Raw genomic sequence first — 20,946 nt, 5'->3', positions numbered from 1 at the left:
AGCCAGGAGCTTCTTGAATCTCCCACGTGCATGCAGGGGCCCAAGGACTTGGGCTGTCTTCTACTGCTTCCCCAGGCCATAGCAGAGAGCTGGATCAGAAATAGTGCAGCCAGGACTTGAACCAGTGCCCATATGGGATGCTGGTACTGCAGGCCAGGGCTTTAACCTGCTGTGCTACAGCACCGGACACTATTTATATGACCTTTTTAAATGATTTATTTATTTGAAAGGAAGAGTGACAGAGAGAGACCTTCCATCTGTTGGTTCACTCCCCAAATGCCCCCAACAGCCAGGGCTGGGCCAGGCCAAAGCCAGAAGCCAAAAACTCCATCCAGGTCTCCCATGTGAGAGACCCAAGTACTTGGACCATCACCAAATCTTTAAAGGTTATTCTCTTTCTCAGAAAGAATGGGATAGACCCCCATGATATCTTAATCAGTTATCAGCATTCTAAAGGCTTTTTTTTTTTTTTTTAACAGGCAGAGTGGACAGAGAGAGACAGAGAGAAAGGTCTTCCTTTTGCCGTTGGTTCACCCTCCATTGGCCGCCGCGGTCGGCGCACCATGCTGATCCGAAGGCAGGAGCCAGGTGCTTCTCCTGGTCTCCCATGGGGTGCAGGGCCCAAGGACTTGGGCCATCCTCCACTGCACTCCCGGGCCACAGCAGAGAGCTGGCCTGGAAGAGGGGCAACCAGGATAGAATCCAGCGCCCTGACCGGGACTAGAACCCGGTGTGCCGGTGCTGCAAGGTGGAGGATTAGCCTAGTGAGCTGCGGCGCTGGCCTCTAAAGGCTCCTTTTAAAAAATAGTTCAAAAAATTAAATTGTAATTATGGCATTAAGAGGGCAGGTTTAGCGCTCAGACAGGGCCGGGTTCCAGTCCTTGCTCTGCCACTTACCGGCTGTGACTTCGGGCAGGTCATGACTCCCCCAAGCCCTTTCCAGGAGTGTTGTGAAGCAAAACAGCAACGAAAAAGCACTGCACCGATGCCAGGGGGTGTCTCATGAACACCCGCCTTTTTCTCCAGGCCCATGCCAACGGCAGGCACACTGAGCCAGAGGGGAGAGAGCTGTGACTGAAGAGAAACCCTCCAGTAAGAGCTGAGAGGAAAGGAGCCAGGGACCAGGCCTTGAGGACTGGCCTACATGGATTCCAGCAGAAGCAGTGAGGGAGCCCCAGGGCCTTCATGTAAGGCAGGCCTGAGCTAAAAAGCAAGCGAGGCTGCCTTCTACTAACCTAAGTGGTTAGGAACAAACAGAAAACTAAGATGCCTGGGCCTGCTTGCTCTGAGCTCTCCATGTCCCGCCCTCTTCTGCCCTGACCCCTCACCGTGGCTAGAGCAACAAGCTTTCCAGTAAGTGTTGGAAAATTTCATTTCTCTTCCTCTTTGGGGGATGGGAGGGCTACTAAGTTTGGAGAAAGGTCTGACACACCGGCTCCAGCCACCCGGGAGCCTGATTTCCTTAGCAAGATTAAGATCTGAACCCGAGGAATGGTCCAACCCAACCCCGGCACTTGGCCCACACTCTTTGGTCAGACAGTTTCCCTCCCTGCAGCAGGGCTTCTTCAGGTCTCTTCCCCATCTGGCAGCTTGTGTGAAGCTACTAGAAATAGTAATAGCTAAATCTGAAAGAGTAAAGAACTCTAGTTATGGGTGGGCTCAACCTAAGAAAGAGGCTCTGTGGGCCTCTCGGCCTGTTGGGGCCCTGAGGACAGACTCCATCAACACTGGCCTTATTCTTGGAGCCCAGAACTGACTTCTGCTCTCAAGGGGTAACTGATGGGGGCAGGCCAGACTCCCCTCCACTCCCCCTCCCCAAAACCAGTGGCTTCCATTCCTGCCTGGAGAAATACAGCAGGTAGATTCTGGAGCCATGTCACATGGCATCATTATAACATCAAAATGATCAACTTAAAACTTCAGTCTACTGTAGATGTACTGAAACGGAGTCCTGCCTGCAGCTGCCTTGGCAGAGCTAGACATTCCCCACCCCTGAAGTGGATAAGAGTAAGTGTCTTCCTGGTTTAATACCCCAGCTCTGGGGGCTGGCCCTGTGGCGCAGTGGGTTAAAGCCCTGGTCTGCAGTGCCAGCATCCCATACGGGCACGGTTCAAGTCCTGGCTGCTCCACTTCCGATCCAGCTGTCTGCTGTGGCCTGGGAAAGCAGTAGAAGTTGGTCCAAGTGCTTGGGCCCCTGCACCGGTGTGGGAGACCTGGAGGAAGCTCCTGGCTCTTGATCGGCGCAGCTCCGGCCGTTGCGGCCATCTGGGGAGTGAACCAACAGATGAAGACCTTTCTCTCCCTCTCTCAACTCTGCCTTTCAAATAAATAAATCTTAAAAATATATATATCCCAGCTCTGGGAGTGGGTATTGGCAGAGCGGTTAAGATGCCACTTGGAATACCTGCAGCTCCTCTGCTCTGAATCCCAGTGTCCTGCTAATATGCACACCATGGGAGGCAGATGATGCCTGACACTTGAGTTCCTGCCACCCACGTGGAAGAACTGAGTTCTAGATCCCTGACTTGGGCTTGGCCCAGCCCTGGCTGTTGCAGGAATTTGGGGAGTAAACCAGCAGAGGGAAAAATCTGTCTCTCCCTGCTTCTCAAAGTGAAAATAAGCTAACAAAAAATCCTAGCTCTGCCTTTTGGCTGCCTGTGTGGCCTTGGGCGAGTCACCTCACCTCTTACGGGGTGAGACTAACTGGTTTATGGAAGACTAAGTACAGATACCATCTCTAAAGGGCTTGGCTCTAGGCCCAGCTCATTTCAAGGGCTCAGTCAAGGACAGCTATAATGATTATTTCACAGCATGAAACAGCATGGGTTTTGACGGCAGATAGACTGGGCTTAAATCCTGGCTTCACTTTTCTTTTTCTTTCTTTTTTAAAGATTTATTTATTTATTTGAAAGGCAGAGTTAGAGAGAGGCCGAGGCAGAGGAGTCTTCCATCCACTGGTTCACTCCCCAAATGGCCGTAACAGCCGGAGCTGAGCCGATCTGAAGCCAGGAGCTTCATCTGGGTCTCCTATGTGGGTGCAGGGGCCCAAGGACTTGGGTCATCTTCTACTGCTTTCCCAGGCCATAGCAGAGAGCTGGATTGGAAGTGGAACAGCCAGGACTAAAACTGGCGCGGCTTTACCTGCTGCGCCACAGCGCTGGCCCCTTGGCTTCACCTTTCACAGATCAGCCATGGGTTAGTTACTGTGCTTTTTGGTTTCACGTTCCTCAGCTGTAAAACGTGGCTCATACATTCCAGTTAAAAATTCCTTCCTGCATCCTGCCCAACGCACTATGCTCACCAGTGAGAGTGCACCAGAAAAAAGGGAAAGGAGAAAGCAGAGGAAAACATGCTATGGCTCAGCTTGTCCACAGGCTGGCTGGGAGGCGAAGGGAAACAGTGCCAGAGGAACGACAGGCCTGATGTACTTACTTCAGGGTCTGGTGTGCCAGTGAAAGTGGAAACAAAGTAACTGTTTTTATCCCTTGAATTTGCACTTGGAGATGAAATGGCCCGCCACGGTTTTACTGTGTAGCAATCATTTCCCTGACCAGGTTGAAAGAAAAGCAATAGACATGCAGCTAAATGGACAGTAGCGCCCAGCCTTGACACAGGAGGAGACCTCCTCTTGGGTCTCCCCTTTTCCCATCCCATCATGTGACTCTGCAATAGAAAGTTCAAACTCAATCCCAACACTGAGTGTCACTGCAAATTGTTTATTAAAACACAAAGCAATGGACAGTGAAAAACATCCTGATTTTTTACTTTTTGGTGGGAGTAGGGTGGGGCATGGAAGGGGTAGGGACAGACAGAGACAGCCCAGAAAAAAAACGGCTCTATCCACCCCTACTTCTTCCCTGGCCAGCCAGGTTCAAAGCCCCTCAAGTACATCTCACTGTGCCGTGGGAAATGCGTGTTGTGGCTACAGAGGGTTGGTCTGACCTCTGCAGGGAGAGGACGGAACCTAGAAAAGGAGCTACAGGGCTACTAAGAACTTGACACCTTGTCTCCAATACTTGGTACAAAACAGAGAAGCCAGGCTCAATCTGGAGGGTGGGGCTGGTTTTTCTGACAAGCCAGGTTAGGCTAAAAATGGTCAAAAAGGCTGTCCTGAGCTCAGAACGGGCAGCTGATCCTACATGGGAGAATTCCACGGAAAGAAAAGGTGAAGTCCCTTAAATCCCAGGAGGGACCTAGCCCAGGGTCAAATTTCTTTTCATTCCCTGGATCATGACACACCAGGAAAGAGAGGAGTCGAGAATGTCTCTCCCCTGGTTTTGCCACGGTGCCTCCCTGCTAATTCTCCCTCCCACTGGCAGCTCAGCTCCCCTCCCCGACAGCTGTCCTTTGAAAGGACGGAAAGCACACTTCAGTTTGTTGTTGTTTTTCCTCACACTGAAATAAAGCACTGCCGCTCAAAATAGAGGTGAGTGGAGCTCTGCCTTTCCCGGTGCCATGTGCCCCCACCTCACACGACTGCCTGGACCAGGAGGTGCCAAGGGCCTCTGCCAACTCGAACAGGCACTGCTTCCCTGGCTGCCAGTGCAATCCTGGCTCCTTGGTTTATGCTCCTGGGTGGAACTCGTCCCAAGATCCATCCTGCTCTTTTCCTGCCAACCCGACCAGTCCCCAGATCATCTGTTCTTGTCAAGATGACTTGGCCCAAACAACTGGGGAAGGACAGGCCAGAGGGGCAGCAGCCACACCTGTGCAAGAAGTAACACACCCTCCACACGTAGCTGACCCTCCAGTGCCCAGCAGCTCGGCCAGGACATGAGGACGGCCAGCCTTCTTGCCCCAGGAGAAGTCAGGAAGCAGGAAGAGTCCTGGCTCGTGCTGAAAGGAAAACTGCTCTGCTTCTCTGAAGCGCTAATGTGAGGCTTCTTTGCAATTTTCCTAGGGCTCTTTGATCCCTAATTGTATCTTTTCACAGAAGAGAGGCAGATCTCTTCTGAGATTTCTGAACAGATCCTGGGTGTTTCTGGCTCTGCCTGAGTGCACTATCATGTAGCCCTGCCCCAGTCTCTGTCCTAAGGGCCACAGCAGGAGGGAGCCTCAAGACAGCCCTCCCTCCATGCTTTTTTTAAAAACAGGAGCATCAACTGGTCTCTCCCTTGGGAAAGCTCGCCTGCTCTCCTAGGTCCCTTTGGAGAGGCATGGAGGACAATATTCCATGTTGCCACTTGGTGCCATTAAGGCTCCTCAAGGCAAGAAGACACTTGAGTTACGTCAGAGGAGGCCAGCAAAGGGGAGAGGGAGGGAGGGGATACAGCTGGACCCCTACCCAGACCTGAATCTAGAGGGAATGCCTACCCTGGCGCAGAGCAGGAGAGGAAAAGGCACTGTGCTGACCAGGGTGGGTCCTTCCCCAACCCCCAGGGAGGGTAGGGAACCTGCTGATCCTTTCCCTGGGCTTCCCAAGGTGAGCGGATTTCTAGGGAAAGGGATATAAGTGCTAGGAAAGGAAAATACTGCTGCCGTTCCTGAAGTTCCCAGCTGAGATTCTAGAAGCCAGAGCCAGGCCTTCTGAGAGGCTTAGAGGCAAGAGAAAGGAAGAGAAATTCCTTAAAACAGAAGCTTCTCCAAAAGAAAGCTGGGCCAGGCAGATTGCAGGCACAGAAGGGGGAGGTAAACTTGACTCAGACTGCACCCTCCTCATCACAGTCTGTGAGCGCTCATGTGATCCCAGCACTCAAGAGAACACAACTGCGCTCTCCCACAGACAGGCGGCCTGCAGCCAGGGAGTCTACCACCACTGGCACCTCGAGATGACCGTCACTCAGATCCCAGAACTCGGTGTGCCCTGAGCAGCTTCTCCTCAACAGTGGAGACTCTTCAGAAAAAAACGGATTGGGTTTAGGGGACGTGGATCCCACAGATATTGTCTTGGCACGATGTTTCAGTCAGTTAGGGTGACAGCCAAAAAAGTCCCATTGGAAAGCAGATGGCTCGACCCAAACCCGGCCTGGGCTGTGCACACTCAGCCTGTCTCCAGCAGATGTCTCTGCACGACCCTCCGAGGAACTGACCTGAGCCCCGCTTCTAATGAAAGGAGCTGCCCCCTGGCTCTGCTCTTGTCTTCAGCCGGCTGAGACAGTCAGGGCAGACGAAGAGCGCAGGCCCCTCCTCCCCACCTTAGACTGGCATCACCCATCACCTCCGGAGACCAGGCACACACACCCTGCAGTGCAGTGTCGCAATCCTAGCACTAGCTCAAAATACAGACGGGGGAATAAACAGTGCAAAAAGCAAAAGATGAACAACAGAGTAATTCTTGACACACGCAATTAAAAAAAAAAAAAAAAAAGAGTGCCCTACCCCACCCCTTTCACCTAAACTTCATGTACCTATATCTTCTGGGAGGAGTGCCCCACCTCAAAGGAAAAAATAAAAATAAAAAAAGCTTTCAAGTTCAGCATCATGAGCCAGCTGTCGCCAGCCCTAGGCAGCTCTTGCTAGCCCGGTGGGCTTGGCTCCAGGGGATCTACCCCAGCCCCCACCATGCTTTTTCCTGTTTCCTTACATCCCCTTTAGTTTTTGTTAGCCTTAGAAAGATGTTCCTTCCTTTCAGTCACAACCAAAGAGGAAAGCACCCATCCTACCCCTGAGTCCAGGGGAAAAGGGTGGGCTTGGAAACAGAGGCAGAGCAAAGCTGCTGGCTTACAGTACCATTAGGAAATGGCCCCAGGAGTCGGGGTTTCCTTCTGAGACTCCGAGTCACCAAAGGGATGGGCTGAGGTGAGGCAGGAGCCCCTCCTTCCTCAGAGAAACCCAGGCAAACTAACAAACAAGGCAAAACGCAGACAGCAGTGGGTCCTCCTTGTTCAACTTGTCTAATCCACTGGCAGTGGCCTGTGGTTTTGGGAAGTTGTGATGGAGCAGGAACCAAATTCACTGTCAGAAGCCCAATTAGACAGATGCCCACTGCCCAGACAGGCTGTCCCCAAGACCAAGGCTAAAGTACCATCCTCTAGAAGCAGGGGCACTTAGGGAAGCACTCCAGAAGTGTTCCATAACCATCCAGCCACCTGACTCCATACCCTAGGACCGACATCCAAGTCACAGCAAAATAAAGGGCCTTGGTTCTCAGAGGACTGAGTGCAGGCCTGGAGCAATCACCAAGAGCCCAAGAGCTGCTTACTTTGTCAGCTAAGGAGTAGTTCAAATATAGGGGGCTCTTAACATATCTAGTAAGGCAAACTCAAAATGAAACACATACAAGAAAGATGAGCCTGGCCTGAGAGTCTCTAGTGCTCAGCCCAAGCCGAAGCTAATTCTGCTGCCTCCCAGCCACAGAGTTCCCTTTACCTTGGCCAGGTCCTCCCTCACCATTACCCTCACTGGGAAATGGATGGCCGTGGTCAGAAAGGAAGGCACAGGGAAGCTTCACTTCCTGCAGCAAAGTTTCCAGGGAATTCGAGACAGACACTTCGTCGCCAAGGTTAGCGTCAGAGCTGCCAGGTCCACGGCTGACTGCAGCCCATCACAACCAAGAATCTGACTGCTACTCGGGGAGGTAACGAAAGGCCGAAAGCCAGACTATTCAGTAAGAGATGTCACTGGGCCAGTTTAGCCAATCAGTCTAGTTCCTTGGGGCAGTCTAGATGTCAACCAAAATTGGTTGAAGTGTGACACAGAAGGACATGGGGAAAAATGAACGTCAGATAGGAGACACTCTAAACAGTGGTCAGTCACTTAGTAGGGCTCAAGTCTCTGAGGTTGCTCTTAAATTATGCTAACATAAGCCTTTCCTAATCTAGAGATCAGAAGAGACTTTTAAGGTCAAGTGTTCTGTTGCTGCAGGCTGGAAAACATCCCTGCCCCCTGGCAGGGAGACCCTAGAAAGGGGCCAGTAAAGAACTGCTGGCTCAGAGATCCAGGGAGGGAGGTACCAACAACGTGAGGCAGCAGAGGATAAGACATTCGAGCCGAGAGAGCCCAGACCCCCATGTCTTCTTCCCTTCTTGTCAATAACTTAGTGGATGGTAAAGAGGGAGAAGAGATTTCAAATGAGCGAGAGTAAGAAACAAATTGAGAAGAAATCAAGTCCCCAACAGGCACTAAAATCAAAACAATCTGTTGTGGTACCATGTCAGAGGCAATCTGAGGACCTGACAAAGTCATCGCCTTGGATACCAGACAGTCCTCTCACTGGCACAACGACAAAGTTCAAATACTGAAGGTGGAGCAGCCACTGGACTCATCCAGAAAGGCTTCAGGCAAATGCTGACTTTTCTTTCTTTTTTAAAAACATCCTTCTTTTTGTTTGTCTTTACCTTACAAATGTACACCTTGACACACATACTCTCTCAATCCCAGGATATCTGAAAACTTATCTGGATATAACTTCAGAATTTCCAATTCCCAGTGCTGGTCTTCTCCGGCAATAAGATGACAGCCCCCTGCTGTTAATTGCTAACCTAAAAAGAGAAACCACCACTGCTCTAGTTCAGAGTCCTTTCCACTAGGTATACAGACGTGGACCCCTGGACAGGAAGGGTCCAATTTACCCTACGTACCCTAGAAAGGAAGAAACGGCTGGGGCCAGCCACAGAGAGGACTAGGACTGAAGCAGGTCTGGGACCACGTGGTGGATGAGGGCTGCTCTCCACTCAACCCCCCTCTTTTCATTTCCTTTACTTTTTGTGTGTTTTTTTTTGTTTTGTTTTTTTTGGGGTTTTTTGTTAATCATTTTGAAAAATACAGAAACCAAAACCAATATGTTTGGTTTCTTTCCCACACCCTTCCATCCTGTTCAGGATGGTCATTTATTCTCACAACCGGCAGAGGCAGAAGAGGGTTGGAATGAAGACTCCAAAGGCCACCAGGATGGGAAACATGAGGCTGCTGTTGTCCGAGGCATAGGGGTTGGGTGTGCGGGGGCCCGACTGCACCCGGTTCTTATTGGTCTGTCTTTTGAGATTAGACCCTTCATCATATTCTTCTTCTTCCTCTTCTTCTTCTTTCTTCTCTAATCCTGGATGAGGCTGCAGCTTTGGTACATCTAACACAAGACAGAAAAAACTTGTTAACTAAGACTGACCACGTGTAAGGGAGATTCCCCCAGAGCAACAAATGAGCAACAATAAAGAGGCTCATGGAACCTGAACCAAGGTCTCAAGGAAGGAGCAAAAAAAAGTCCCTAGACAACAGAAGAGCAGAGTGTTGCAAACACTGGTCTTCAAGTTTACTTCAAAGTAGCAAAACCCCATCCTTAGGGAGGCTCCCAATCTCCCCTCCTTGTCCTACTTCTTCAGAGTCCCAAGAAGATCAGACTGGACAAGGACAATGACCTGAGATACAAAACTTTTCAATTCCTCTTCCTCGAGCCCACATTCCCTTTTAATTCACATAAACTCAAAAGCTGATTGGCCGGCGCCGTGGCTTAACAGGCTAATCCTCCACCTTGCGGCGCTGGCACACCGGGTTCTAGTCCCGGTTGGGGCGCCGGATTCTATCCCGGTTGCTCCTCTTCCAGGCCAGCTCTCTGCTATGGCCCAGGAAGGCAGTGGAGGATGGCCCAAGTTCTTGGGCCCTGCACCCGCATGGGAGACCAGGAGAAGCACCTGACTCCTGGCTTCGGATCAGCGCAGTGCACTGGCCGTGGCGGCCATTGGAGGGTGAACCAATGGCAAAAGGAAGACCTTTCTCTCTGTCTCTCTCTCTCACTATCCACTCTGCCCATCAAAAAAAAAAAAAAAAAAGGAAGAAAAAAAGAGCTGATCCAGAGTTCTGGGTTCTCAACACACACTACCCCTCTGCCCTGCCACCTCCTTAGGGACCTGTTTGGTGGTGATACATCATAACATCAGCATGTGGGGTAACGACAAGACAAAGAGGATGAGATTGTCAGTGTGTTCAAGGTAAATTAAGGGGGGCAGTTGGCGAAGTGGTTAAGATGCCACTTGGAGGGTGAACCAGCGGCAAAGGAAGACCTTTCTCTCTGTCTCTCTCTCTCACTGTCCACTCTGCCTATTAAAAAAAAAAAAAAAAAAAGATGCCACTTGGGGGCCAGCGCCACGGCTCAATAGGCTAATCCTCTGCCTTGCAGCACCAGCACACCGGGTTCTAGTCCCGGTCGGGGCGCTGGATTCTGTCCCGGTTGCCCCTCTTCCAGGCCAGCTCTCTGCTGTGGCCCAGGAGTGCAGTGGAGGGTGGCCCAGGTGCTTGGGCCCTGCACCCGCATGGGAGACCAGGAGAAGCACCTGGCTCCTGCCTTCAGATCAGCGCGGTGTGCTGGCCGTGGCGGCCATTGGAGGGTGAACCAACGGCAAAAGGAAGACCTTTCTCTCTGTCTCTCTCTCACTGTCCACTCTGGCTGTTAAAAAAAAAAAAAAAAAAAGCCACTTGGGAGGGATGATCACACCCTTGTATCAGAGCACCTACGTTCAGATCCTGACTCTGCTCCCAATTCCACCTTCCTGCTAACATGAATTGTGCAAGGAAGTGCTGATGCCTCAAGTGCTTGGTCCCTAACACCCACAAGAGACCGCAGATTGAATCCTGTGCTCCTGGCTTTGGCCTGATCCACCCTGGCTGTTGCAAGGATTTGAGGAGTCAATCAGTGGATAAAAGATCTCTCTCTCTCTGCACTCATCCTTTCAGATAAATAAATGTTAAATAAATAGATAATTTTAAAATATCTTGTTTAAAAAGAAAAAAAAATGGCCGGCGCTGTGGCTCACTAGGCTAATCCTCCGCCTGCGGTGCCGGCACCCTGGGTTCTAGTCCCGGTTGGGGCGCCGGATTCTGTCCCGGTTGCCCCTCTTCCAGGCCAGCTCTCTGCTGTGGCCCGGGAGGGCAGTGGAGGATGGCCCAGGTGCTTGGGCCCTGCATCCACATGGGAGGCCAGGAGGAGGCGCAGTGCACCAGCCGTAGCGGCCACTTGGAGGGTGAACCAACGGCAAAAGGAATACCTTTCTCTCTGTCTCTCTCACTGTCTAACTCTGCCTGTCAAAAATAAAAATAAAATAAAAAAGATAAGAAAAGGCATCAAGGCAAGACGGAGAAGGAAAGTCACTAAGATACAAATTTTTCTCTGCAAAATTTAGCCCAGGAAGCAGCAGCTGGGATCATCTAGACCTGAGAAAGAGCTATGTGCTAAGCCTGGATGCCAAAGACAGGGAGACACTAATAAGCAAAGCTCTGTTCCAGTGTAGTCCAGCAATGCAGGACTCTTCCAGAGCATACCAGAACTCTAATGGACTCCTCCGTTTGCCTTTTTCTCCTAAGAAAGAGATGTTGAACAACGAAAACAGAAACACACAAGTTTTCTTTAGCAATGAGCTAACTTATCTCCCAAGGGTTTCTTCAATCTTATCCTTCAGCACAGTCAAAAACCAGGTCCAAAGCAGCACCTACCATCCACTGTCCCAGCCAGGATGTAGAGTGCACAGACTTTGGGATTGTCGTAGTAACCCTAGGAAACAGAGAACAGGGTCAGCCCCACACCGCAGCAAACACCTTCCCCGCACCCACTCCTTTGAGCCCTTCCTGGGCTGTGAGGCATACGACAGGGGAGTTACCTTGACAAACTCAATGTAGAGTTTCCCTGTGAAAGTGGACACCTCCCCCTGGACACTCAGCTTCCCCTTTCTGATGCTCATAGGGATGATTTCATCGTGAGCTGTGCTGTGCCCAACACGGTCAAAGATATCCAAGTCTTTCACCACGACATGGCCATTCAATCGTACATCAAATACCTTTCAGGGTTAGAAAAAGAAACATCAAAATCGTCAGCTTCACATACCTTTAGGCAGTGGAACATCGTGCTGATCTAAAACCTGGAAGAAATGATGGGTCTGGATATACTCCAGGGTGACTGGAGTCCCTGACCCAGGCCAAATCAAAGCCACATCCCTCAGTGCAAAAGTTTCCTGGGGCCAGCGCTGTGGTATACTGGGTAAAGCTGCAGCCTACAATGTCAGCATCCCATACGGGCGCCAGTTTGAGTCCTGGCTGCTCCTCTTCCAATCCAGCTCTCTGGAATGGCCTGGGAATGCAATAGAAAATGGCCCAAGTCCTTGGGCCCCTGCACCCATGTGGGAGACCCAGAAGAAGCTCCTGGCTCCTGACTTAGGATTGGCACAGCTCCAGCCTTTGAGGCCACTTGAGGAGTGAACCAGTGGACGGAAGACCTCTCTCTTTCTCTGCCTCTGCCTCTCTGTAACTCTGCCTTTCAAAAAAATAAATAAATCTTTTTAAAAAGAAATAAAGAAAAGAAGTTTCCTGCTGAAGAATCAAAGAATACTAACAAAAAGCTCAATGGGAAACAGGGAAGTCCTTGGAAGAGACAGACGAAAAGAATAAGGCTAAAACAAGACAGGGAGGGCCTTAACAGGATCAGTGAGCTGCCAAGAACAAGGATTCTGACACTGCTTTCTGTCACCAACCCCAGAGGCAACAGAACACAATTTCTCTAGAGGCAGAAAGAATCCTGCTTTTTTTATAAGTTCATCATCTTGTGGGGAGGCTCTTACACACTCTGGTGCCATAGCGGAAGACTGTCCAACAGTAGCCACGGCCACCAGTCAAGCAGGGGCCTTGACCCCGCCTCACCTTCTGCTGGGACTGTGCAAAGTAGACCTCAGCAAATTTCAACACCAGCACATAGTCCCCCTCCTCCTTGATGGGCACTTCATAGCCGAATGTCTCCTCATTGTACCGCTCTGTTTGATAGAGGATCTGGTCCTCAGGGTTGGAACGCAGAATTGGCAGTTTCATGCCATAGTCTGAGGCTGGGGACAAACAACAAAGAGAAAACACATCAGAAGCAAGACAGAAGAACAGAGATCCCAGAACTGCCAGGGGCATTTCCAGGGCAATGCTAATAACCCTTTTGGTAGGAGACCCACCCTGCTGCACCTGGCTCCACACAGGCAGGAATCAGAGAGCTATTACCCAAGGATACAACAAAGAAGAATAAACACTAATCACCCCAACAATCCCCAAAACTTTTTTTTAAAGCACTATAATGGCTTTCCACCCTGACTGCATGGGGAATGATGAGAGCACAGGCCTAATCTACTACCTTTAGAGCGGACTACACCACAGACCCCGGTTCCCCGAGAGGGACGGCTTCCAGGGAGATGGCCAGGAACTCTACACGGGATGATTCAGTCCAAAGAATGATTTTTTTTTTCCTTGTTCAGAAAAGCTGAGTCAAAACCAAACAGGATATCTGGATAGGAAAGTCATTTTTCATTATCTTTACTACAAATACAACACCAATATTAGTCGTTTTTGCACAATTCTCAGTTAAAAAGTTCCAAGGCTGACAAACAGGCTCATAAAAAGAAGGGTGTAGATGCTCTCCACTTGCCTTTAGGTCTGTGTATCTTGCTTCCCACAGACTCACAAACTCCTAGCTCGTTCTCTCTTGGACATTGCCTCAGTTTAAACTACAGAGGAAAGAGTTCCTACCCTATCTCCAGAGCAAACACAGGGATGGTTTGCTGGGAAAGGCCTGCAAAGCAGGGAAGCCAAGCCATTCCCTCTGTAAGGTAAAAGCAGCCTGCAGACAGAGAATCTGCCAAGGTCTTCTGGCTTAAGATGTCCAAGTTACCAAGGAGGCCACCCTTCCTGGTTCACAAACTGACAAGGGATGACACAAAATAAAAAGTGACTTAAGTCAGGTCAGGAAGAGCCAAACGTCTACTGCTCCTGTTCATGGAGATCAGTGTGGAGTTACTTAACACTCCCAGCCCTCTCCCAACTTGGGGGAGATGAGTTGTATCCATGCTTGCTTGCTTTCTCCCACACCACACACCAAACTGGGGTCTTTGCCTAAATATGACATTTCCTTTCAAACGGTTAGGTTTCCTTCTAAAGAAAACAGCCTGATTCCTTTACCCTATGAGCATTAGGAGGCTTCTAGAAATCTATTCCCCAAACTTTGGATGCCCCAGTGCTATTATAGTCTCTCCTCCAGCACAGCACTGAGATTTCAGGACTGCCCTCTAATCTCACCAGGTGACACTGAAGACACTGGGCACCTACATCCTTTGGGAGATGCCTAAGAGCAGCCAGCCAGCCCCTGAGTGTTCCCTTCTAAATCATCAAAATTTCAAGAGACACGGTAAAAGATTAACTAAAAGACTCAGGGGCTGAGGTCAAGCCCTCAACACAATAAACAAAGCTGCTAACAGTTCCTGTAAGTGACATTAGCCATGAGATCAGATGAACTGATGAGACAATGGGACGGAAACTCAGGGCACTTCTGTCTGCAGACTTTTTTCTTTTCTCCTCAAGAAATCAAAGAAGTCTAGCTGAGTAGTACCACAACGGATGTACCTCTAACATGCCCCAGGCTCTTTCCCAGGCTCAAAAAAAAAAAAAAAAAAAAAAAAAAAAAAAAAACCATTGCTCTCAGTCAGGAGCCTATGAAGAGTGAAAAAAAAAAATGCTAATTCTCTTCCAAGTGAGCGCTAAGAATTTTGTCCTTCCACGTGAATTGTGGTCCTGACAAATGTGGAACATTTATTAGATCTGATGTATTGATATACAGAAAAGCTTACGCACGTGTGGGGAAAGCAAGCAACTGGCAGTAATATAATCCGAGGCAGTCCCAGTTCCACAGCTAAGGAAATCCAGTCATGTGAACAAAATTACTTAACAACCCTGAAATTCCCTTTAAGTATTTCCCTTTATTTTTAAAACATTTATTTATTTTCATTTACTTGGAAGGCAGACAGACAGAGTCAGAGACAGAGAGAGACAGAGACAGAAGAGAGAGAGAGACAGAGAGAGAGATCTTCCATCCTCTGGCTCACTACCCAAATGCCCACAATAGCCAGGGCTGGACCAAGCCAAAGCTGGGAGCACAGAGCTCCAGCTGGGTCTCCCACATAGGTGGAAGGAGCCCGAGCACTGCTGCCTCCCAGGATGCATTAGCAGGAAGCTGAATAGGAAATGGAGGAGCCAGGACTTGAACCACCACTCCCATACAGGTTGTACACATCCCAAGTGGCAGCTTAACCTGCTGCACCACAACACCCACCGTTATCTTCCCTTTAGAGATCTTCCACATGCAAAGTTAAATTTGCCCAAGTCCCAAGAGATGCAGCAGCAAAGAGGATTTTTGTTCCCTCTTTAGCCTTTATGCATTTGCAACTAAACAGATCCCTCTAAAAGACAATGCACCGTGCTGTCAGCTCAGCCAGCTTACGGAGAAGGAACTGCTTCTCAGTTCAAGACAACAGAGCAGCCAGGTTCCCTGCAAAATTCAACCCAGGTTTTGGAGTAAGACAGGCCTGGATTTGAATCCTGGCTCTGCCATCTATTAAGTGATGCTGAACAGGTAGTTTTCTTGAGGCCTATTTTCTCACTTATAAAGTGGAGATATCACCTGACCCACAAAATTGTAGTGAGGAAAAAACATCTATAAAGAGTTTAATACAGGAGCCAGTGTTGTGGTGCTATGGGTTAAGTTACTGCCTACAACACCAGAATCCCATATAGGCGCCGGTTCACATCCCGGCTGCCCAGCCTCTTCCAATCCAGCCCCCTGGTAATGCATCCACGAAAGCAGCAGAAGATGGCCCAAGTGTTTGGGCCCCTGCACCCACATAAAGCTCCTGGTTTCAGCCTGGCCCAACTCCAGCTGATGCAGCCATTTAGGGGGTACCAACAGATGGAAGATCTCTCCCTTTCTAACTGCCTTTCAAATAAATTTTAAAAATCAGGAAAATAGTTTCATTCAGGGCTCAGCATCGTGGTGCAGGAGGTTAGCTACCACCTGCAATGATCCCATATGGGCACCAGTTTGAGTCTGGGCTGTTCCACTTCTGATCCATCTCCCTGCTAATGCACCTGGGAAAGCAATAGAAGATGCTCCAAGTCCTTGGGCCCCTGCAACCAAGGGAGAGACATGGGTGGAGTTCCAGGTTCCTAGCTTCACCTTTGTGGCCATTTGGGGAGTGAACTAGCAGATGGAAGATCATCTCAATCTCTCTCTTTCTCTTTGTAACTGATTTTCAAAATAAATAAATTGTTTTTTAAAGTCAGAATTACAGAGAGAGAGAAAGAGGCAAAGAGAGATCTTCCATCCGCTGGTTCACTCCCAATTGGCCGCAACGGCCAGAGCTGCACCGATCTGAAGCCAAGAGCCAGGAGTTTCTTCCAGGTCTCCTACACGAGTGCAGGAGCCCAAGGACTTGACCATCTTCTAATGCTTTCCCAGGCCATAGCAGAGAGCTGGATCAGAAGTGGAGCAGCTGGGTCTCGAACCAGCACCCTTATGGGATGCCGGCACTGCTTAGGCGCTAAGCCACAGCACCGGCATCAAAATAAATTTAAAAAAAAAAAAAAAAAAAAAAAAAAAAGAGCTCAAGACAGTGCCTGACAGAAACAGACAGGTATGACAAGGAGATGCATACAATAAGCACTAAATCAATGCCTCCAACCTAGGGAATTAGGAGAATAGACAAAAAGGAAGCAGCAGCAATAAAACTGATTGAAAACTGCAGCTGGGAAGCACAAGCACGGAAAAAGCCAAAATGAGTGGAACCAGGTGTATGTGAGACGCGCTCCCTGGCTCTCCACTCTGCTCAGCGCGCCAACACCAGGCCTCCAGCCGCCAGGTTTTCTTCTGAATCACTTCTTTCTCAGTGAGGTCAGTTCCTAAGGAATCCTTCCCAACGGACAGAGGCAGAGAACCCAGGATTCAGTGAACTTCTGCCACCTGCACACGCAGCCCGTCGGGCGAGAATTCTAAACAGAGGTCACGGTTATAAGTGAACCAGAGGCAGCTCGCCCCATCTGTCCCTCTCTCTTGTCCTAACTTTCCAGCTGTTATCATCACAATCTCCACAGGGTAAATCCTTCCCCAGGTCAGATGAAAGTGGTCCCCAGGAAGGAGTCTCCCTGGGGAGACTGAAGTCACTAATCTGCTAGGCTAGGGTCCCTGCCATCCTTTCCCCCCCCCGCTCTGGAGCCAGGCTCTGCCCTATTCTTAATTCCAAGTAAAAGGTCACCACCAAGCAAAGAAACAGACAGTGACACTTTAACCAAACTCTGGACAGGGAGTTCTCTAAAGCCTAAGTTTTACTGAAAAGGAAAACAAGGCTCAGAGAGGCAAAGCAAGTTCCTCGAGGTCATAAAACTTCAGCGACTATGTTTCTATGAAAAGCAAAGAGTCTTCCCCTGAGCCAAGTTCTGTGTCCTCAGGTCAAATAAGCAGGCCTTTTCCAAGTCAAAGTCAAGAGGAACCAAACATGACCAAGTGAGCCCGGACCGCGCAGCAAGCCCCAAGGTAAAGCTTGGGAAGGAAGACGTTCGGCAGTGCTACTTCCCTCCAAAGCACGCAGCTGGGAACGCCAGCTCTCCTCCAGGCAGAAATGAAATCCAATAAACATTATGAAGTGCCTTGGAAAGCGCAAGCCACCAGGTGCCCTGGGCCACTCACCACTTGCAAGAATGCTGAACTACAAAGGAACTACAGAGAAACAGCAAGTTCAAAAGCAGGCCAACCCCTTATCTGGACTAACTTGGCAACAAACAGTTGAATTCATTCAATACAAAATGAACTTTCCTCAGCATACTGGAAATAATGGCACAAGCATGGAAGAGAAACAAGGCACACGGCTCCTAAGGCAGTTAGAACAAAGGGCTGCGAGACAGGGTCTCCCACAACTGGCACATCTCCATCCACTCAGGGCCAGAGACCACCGGGTCAAAGCTGCACTGCCTTCGGTGAGGCCGACTCCTAGGCAAGCAACGCTGGGGTGTGACCCCAGCAGCGCCAGCATCCCATATGGGCACTGGTTTGAGACCCCACTATTCCACTTCTGATCCAGCTCCCTGCTGATGTGCCTGGGAAATTAGGGGAGGATGGCCCAAGTGCTTGGGCCCTTGCATCCCCATGGGAGACCCAAAAGAAACTCCAGGCTCCTAGCTTTGACCTAGCTCAGCCCTGGTGCTCCAGCCATTGCAGCCATTTGGGGAATGAACCAGCAGATGGAAGCTCTATCTCTCTCTGTAATTCTGCCTTACATACAAAAATTAAAAAAAAAAAAAAAAAAAGGAAGAAAGAAAAAAGAAAGGCTGCCTCCTAAGCTGGGGAAGCTTAAACACAACCCTAGCTCCAGATCAAATATTTTCAAGAACCTGCTAAGTGCAATGCTGCAACAAGCTGGTCCACCCTGTCTCCCCAAGTACCCCCACTCCCATGTCTTGTACTGCTACACTTCTTACCCAGCTGTGCAGACTAAAGCAGGCAATCTCCACACCTCCAAGGCCAGTGTCTGAAACAGGACTCCAGCACCCATGCGCCATAGCGAGTCTCATGTAACTTTACCTGCTACAGAAAACTCGTCCCAAGGAATTGCGACCACGAGCCAACAACCTAAGGACAGACAGTCTGAATGCTGCCCAGGCCCAAAATAAACAAACCACTGCACCAGCAAATTAAAATCAGAAATGCAGACAGAACAAGGACAGTACCTGGAGACTAAACCTGTGTGGTCTCTGCTTTCTCCTCTGCATAGCGGACCTAACAGAGCCATGTTATCAGCTGAAGTGAAAGGAACCATCTGCACACTACCCTCTCTCTTGCTATCTCAAAGGCAAAGTCCACAAACCGTCTCCCGTTTCCTCAAGGGCTCCTTCCTCCCTGCCCACAAGCGTGAAGAAAGAGGAAGGGTTGGTCCAGGATGGTGATGGTAATGACCTCGTGCTACAAAGTCTGGCTTTGGCTGCTGTTACGGCAGCGAAGACCAGAGAGCCCTGACTCAGCTGAGCCCAGGCTACCGCGCAACCTACATGCCAGGGCTAAATCAATTCCAAGACAAACAGAGAACTTCAGAAAACAGCCCTGTGCCCCAAGACCCTCACATGGATGAGAACAGTAAGCTCCTGACACCACAAGGACACGGTAATTAACCTGGAGGAACTGAGTGAGCAAGAAAGTGTTGTCCCCTCGCTGTCTGCAGGTGGCCTGTTGCCAATTTGGCAGCCTCCGAACCCAGCACACAGCACAAATCTCCTTCCAACACACGAAGCAAGGAACTTCCTTCTTAAACCTGCTTTCCTATCCTATCTGGAAGAAACAAACAGTCCAAAACAGATTTTTTTTTTCCCCCCTCCAAAGACTGGTCTGGAGCAAGCTACATCAGAAGCCCTTGGTACAGAAACCTGGGTCCCTGCAGGAAAAAAGTTTCATTGATTAGAGCTGGAGGGGAGGCCCAGGAATCTGCATTTCGACCACCTGCTTGGCAACTCCTACTCCTGCTTTGCGATCCCCGCAGCTTCGTTGCCCACTTAAGTCACAAGCATTCCCCACCCCCACCCCCAGGCTGGAATCTCTCTCTCCAAGATCACCTGGGGCAGGCTGGACCCACTCTCATAGTCACACCCTCTTACACCAGCTGGCCCAGCCCCAGGCGCTACTCGGCTTCAACACAACCACCCTGCAGCTTCTACTTGTAAGCACACATATTCCTCGCTCCAAAGGAGGGCGGGGAAGGAGGCCACAAACTTTCCTGGCCCATCCTCTGCGAAGATTCCTTGCTACGCTGGCTGAGGACCAAGCCCCGCTCCTGCAGAGGGGCACGGCAAGCGGCCCGGTGCTGGGTCGGCAAGAATCTATCGGAACCGTTTGGAGAAGGCAGGGGCGTGCAGCCCGGGAGGCCTCGAGGTGACGAGAGGCCGCCCGCATCTCCGCTGTCCCAGCCTGGGTGCGGGTGAGGGGTTGAGAAAACGCAGGATGCGCGGTCCACACACAACTTCTCGCCAACTCTCTGCCTCCACGGCTCTTGGGAGCTTGGAGCCAGCGCCAGGCCCCGAGCTCCGAGCCCAGGTCCCTGAGGAAGCTGCAGAGAAACTCCGCTCCCGCGACGTGGCCCCCGGGTCGAGGAAGGGGCTCGGGACCGGACCGTCCTCCGTCGCCTGAGGCCAGCACGGCGGGCCCGGCATCCGAGGGGCTCTCACCTCGGCCCACCCGGCCTTCCAAGGGGTCCTTGCGGAAGTGGATCCCGTGTACGTCCACATGGGCCTCGCCGCCCGCGTTGACGGCCCAGATGACGCTCTCGGGCAGCCCGGCCCCCGCCGCGCGACCCACGCCGAGCCCCGGCCCCCGGAGCGCCAGCAGCAGCAGCAGCCGCAGGAGCGCCACCAGGGCTCCCTCCGCCGCCCGGGCCCCCAGCATGGCGGCCACCACTGCGGGAGCAGCCCCCGCCGGCTTCTGTCCTCGGCCGGCCGCCAGGCCGCCCCGGACTCAGAAAAACAGCGCCACGAGCCGCTCTGCCTCAGCCGCCGGGGACATGTCGCTCTCAGGCCTCCCCCTCAGCCACGGGTGCCGCCTCCTACCTCAGGAACAACCTACCCCGCCGCCCAGCCCCCAAGCTTCGACCCTGCAGCCAATCGGCACGCGGCCCTCATGAATTACCCACCACCCAGTCGAGAGTCGCGCTCTCATTGGCTGCCCAGCGCGGGGAAGGGCGTGGCCATCCCCAGGCGCCGGCCCAACCATCGGGCACGAGACGGAGCGCGCGCAGAGGGAGGGAGTTCGGTTGAAGCGGCGATTCGATGCGGAAGTGGCGGGTGCAGCGCCCAGGCGGCCCCGGAATCCCACAGCTGAATGGGAAAGGTGGCCTGGGAGGGAAGGTTTAGGGGAGGGCGCACTGACACGTCGCCAGCACTTCCGGTGCTCCAGTTCTTGAGACCGAATGGGCTGCACAGGGTGGGGGGGGCGTTGGTGACTTTCCCGCCCCCTTTTCCATTCTCAGGGAGAGGTATGAGCGTGAGCTCCACTCGAAGCAATGGACCCTCTGCCAACCCTAGCCGCGAGAGGCAGAGGACCCCTGCTGTCCCCGGGGAGGCCGCAGGCCCGGGCCTGCAGGGCACGAATCCCACGAGGATAAAGCCCCGCCCCCACCCCCTCGCGGGCTCGGGCCGGGTGGTAGCGTCCAAGCGGCCGTCCAATCAGAAGGCTCCAACGCAGCGGAAACG

At 51.3% G+C, this 20,946-nt stretch overlaps 1 protein-coding gene across 1 annotated transcript; it reads right to left on the bottom strand.

Moving 5' to 3' along the window:
- Nucleotides 1-3,700: 3,700 nt before the first annotated feature.
- MLEC (malectin) lies at nt 3,701-20,273 on the bottom strand. The gene is made up of 5 exons (XM_062181948.1): nt 19,927-20,273; nt 12,559-12,737; nt 11,526-11,702; nt 11,362-11,419; nt 3,701-9,004 (listed from the first exon to the last, which is right to left on the bottom strand). Exons 1-5 carry the CDS (start codon nt 20,141-20,143, stop codon nt 8,775-8,777), a joined length of 861 nt encoding a protein of 286 aa, XP_062037932.1. The 5' UTR covers nt 20,144-20,273; the 3' UTR covers nt 3,701-8,774.
- Nucleotides 20,274-20,946: the final 673 nt, after the last annotated feature.

This window comes from Lepus europaeus, chromosome 23 (assembly GCF_033115175.1).
Source record: "Lepus europaeus isolate LE1 chromosome 23, mLepTim1.pri, whole genome shotgun sequence".
In the NCBI taxonomy this organism is placed as follows: domain Eukaryota; kingdom Metazoa; phylum Chordata; class Mammalia; order Lagomorpha; family Leporidae; genus Lepus; species Lepus europaeus.
Note: the sequence above shows the minus strand (reverse complement) of the source record. Positions and strands in the feature narration are given on the sequence as shown.